The sequence below is a fragment of the Naegleria gruberi genome (genome assembly GCF_000004985.1).
Source record: "Naegleria gruberi genomic scaffold NAEGRscaffold_16, whole genome shotgun sequence".
NCBI lineage: Eukaryota > Heterolobosea > Eutetramitea > Acrasida > Naegleriidae > Naegleria > Naegleria gruberi.
In genome coordinates this window covers 392,023-395,150 of record NW_003163311.1, presented here as the reverse complement: position 1 = coordinate 395,150, position 3,128 = coordinate 392,023, and the positions used below count along the sequence as shown (strand labels likewise).

Sequence of the window (3,128 nt, the reverse complement as noted above, 5' to 3'; positions counted from 1 at the left end):
TGTTGTGAAGAATTATACCCAAATTCTTAGACAGAATGATTGTTCTCTATCTATTGATGGCCACTTATTAACATGTAAATGTACTTCCATTCAAAATAATTCTCAAATTGCCATTCTTACTACTGAATATTCAGAAGATACAACTCAATCGTTAACTACTCAATCAAGTAACAACTTGCTTTACCTTCTATTCCTGTTATTGTTGATCATATTAATAGGTATTGCAATAGTTGGGGTTGTTGTGGTTCCTGTTATCATTGTGTTGGTCAAGAGAAAACAAAAGAAACCAAAAGAAGTTGTAAACTCTGTTGAACTACCAACAGCAGTTCATAATTTGTGGCTAGAAACAAAATAGAGTTCATCAAGGTTTTCTCATATTCTTCAGAACTTTTGTCTAAAAATATTTTTCCAAGATTTGCAATAAAACCAAAGAGGACTAACCACATGAAACACAAACAATTCAAGAAAAAAGCAGTTAACAACAATGCAATTATTCGTCAAGACACTTACTGGAAAAACCATCACATTGGAAGTTGAATCAAATGATTCAATTGAGAATGTTAAAAGAAAAGTTCAAGATAAGGAAGGTATTCCACCAGAACAACAAAGACTCATCTATGCTGGTAAACAATTGGAAGATGGCAGAACGATCAATGATTACAATATTCAAAAAGACTCTACTCTTCACTTGGTATTGAGATTGAGAGGTGGTATGCAACTCTTTGTTAAAACCCTAACTGGAAAGACAATTACAATTGAAATGGAATCAAATGATACTATTCAAAATATGAAACAAAAGATCTTTGATAAGGAAGGTATTCCATCTGATCAACAAAGATTGATTTATGCAGGTAAACAATTAGAAGATGGAAGACAACTCTCCGATTACAATCTTCAAAAGGATTCAACAGTTCATTTAGTTTTGAGATTGAGAGGAGGTTAATATTCTAGCTCCATTTTCGAAATTCATTAAATAAAGTGTTACTACTCATACTCATAGCTTCTGTGATTACCTTTCCAAATCCAATAGTGGATCTTCAAAGTCTTCCTTCAAAATATGATTAATCCGTTTCAAATCTAGAGGTGATAAATGATTACCAAGTAGGGAGACTTCTTTTAATCTTGGCATTTTGAGAAGGAAATCAACGAGTGATGAATTAAGATAGCAATCATCCAATGCTATTTTCTCCAAATATTTAAATTGATTATGTTCAAATAAATAGCTCCAATCAGGCATATATAGAGAGTAGTTATTACTCAGATTGAGATAGGTCAATTTTTTAAACATTGGATTGTGAGCTAACTGTTCAATATGACGTCGTTGCATAAATGTTGATTGCAAACTCAAACTCCTCACATTCTCAAATCTAGAATTCACCAAATTATCCATATTAGGTCTGAATAAATCAATGGGAACTTTGAATCCTGCTTTGCTCCATTTCTTTGAGACCAACAAGAAGATGTTCAACAATTCTTCTAAAGTCATGAATTCCAAAATACTATAAATCACATCCTCTATTAAAAGATCCGAATTTATCACAACTTTCCTTCTGGTGTTATTTGTATTTTGAACAGGAAGAGAATGTTGCTGTGAATTCGCATCTTCTGGACTCACCCTCTCATCAATGTGGAATATCTCATTGATAGTATTAACACATTGATCAAAGTTGTTGGCAGAAATTTTAAAATGTTTCACAACTCTATTAAAGAATGTATCAATTTCCAAATATCTTTGAATGATAAATTCTGAAATTGCCTCTGGATCATTATCATCACCATCATAGGACTTGACATAATCAGAAAATTTAATTCCATTCTTTACCTTCCTCTCCAAAACGTCCATCTTGTTAAATATGATATAAATTGGCAATTTTTGAACTAGTTCATTATGATACCACGTGTCCCAATTTGATAATCCCTCTTCATATCGATTGGTAACATCATCCTCATAACACAATTCATCAAACTCTGAAAGAGAAACCACAAAACAAATGACTTTTCCCTCTTCATATTGCAGGTGGATTGGCCATTTCTTTCGTTCAGTTCTCTGACCTCCACTATCCACACAAACATATCCACTCCTGTACGAAATTTCCACAAATCCAGTCGTCTTTATCATGCAATAGAAGGTATCCTCTCTGCACGGATGAAATCCACTCCTCATTATCCTCTTAAAATTTCGTTGCTGTATAAAATAATGAACTGCATCCATGTATGCGAAACTGCTCCTCCTTTCAAAGACAAATTTCTGAAAACCAGGATCCCACCACATTGAATAAATTTTCTTTGCAAATTCCTCATCCCAAATACTTGCAGTTTTTGCCATATAAATCATTAAACTGTGATGATTAAATTCATTTTCGAAAAATTCTTGATTTTTACGTTTTTTCAATTCCTTTCCAAAATCAGTGCCCAAAATAAATGTTGGAATATTTAGGATGTTTTCGTACATGTAATCGATAAGTTTGAGAGATAGGAATTCGGGTATGGGATGAATGGCTCTCATGATTGAACCTTTTTGTATTTCGAAAGTTTATTCGAAATGGAAACTTACTTTTTCCTGAACCACCACATCCTAGAAAGATAATGGTTCGTTGATGTTTGTTAATTGATGATGATGCTGATGATGGATTAACATCTTGTCGAAGAGTTTGAGGAGGCTTTTCTTCTTCTTCACTAATTGACAGTTGACCTACAAGCTTTGACAGTCGTCTCATTTTTTTTCAAGATATCATGATGGCAACCACCATATTGTAATTGCTTAATACCTTCATAAATGGCTTTCTCTTTTCAGACAATCACAATAATCCTACTTTCGCTCAACAATCGTCAAGTTTAACGCTTTTATGAAAGATGAGAAAACTGAAATGAGAAAGCTAGCTCAAAATGTCATTCTTCACCCATAAGAATATGTGCATTACTTTTGTGGTACTTCTTTCACTGAAGTTTTTTCTTTCCTTTCATTGCCTTTTGAACACTTTCCCAACAAACACACATCATCTTCATCAAGAGGAATCAAAGAAAATATAGATTCTCTTTCGTTTCATAATTACTCTCTCATTGTTTTCCAATAATTGACTCTCAATATTCATCTCATATAAAAAAGCATACAAACTTAACTCATCAAA

At 32.9% G+C, this 3,128-nt stretch overlaps 3 protein-coding genes across 3 annotated transcripts in view; 2 read left to right on the top strand and 1 right to left on the bottom strand.

Annotated features, from left to right (window-relative positions):
• The window catches only part of NAEGRDRAFT_48081 (uncharacterized protein), a gene marked incomplete at both ends in the record, with an annotated part of 5,414 nt that extends 5,059 nt beyond the window's left edge, over positions 1 to 355 (top strand). The window contains one exon of the mRNA XM_002678863.1: positions 219 to 355. Within this exon, the coding sequence (XP_002678909.1) occupies positions 219 to 355 (137 nt within the window). The remainder of the gene's footprint in view (positions 1 to 218) is intronic.
• Positions 356 to 484: 129 nt separating this feature from the next.
• NAEGRDRAFT_32611 (polyubiquitin) lies at positions 485 to 943 on the top strand (the record flags this gene model as incomplete). Its single annotated transcript, XM_002678862.1, has 1 exon — positions 485 to 943. The coding sequence occupies one exon, from the start codon at positions 485 to 487 to the stop codon at positions 941 to 943; it is 459 nt and encodes a 152-aa protein (XP_002678908.1).
• Positions 944 to 1,406: 463 nt separating this feature from the next.
• Positions 1,407 to 2,717, bottom strand: NAEGRDRAFT_66027 (uncharacterized protein; the record flags this gene model as incomplete). Its single annotated transcript, XM_002678730.1, has 3 exons — positions 1,407 to 1,499; positions 1,616 to 2,514; positions 2,555 to 2,717. The coding sequence occupies 3 exons, from the start codon at positions 2,715 to 2,717 to the stop codon at positions 1,407 to 1,409; spliced, it is 1,155 nt and encodes a 384-aa protein (XP_002678776.1).
• Positions 2,718 to 3,128: the final 411 nt, after the last annotated feature.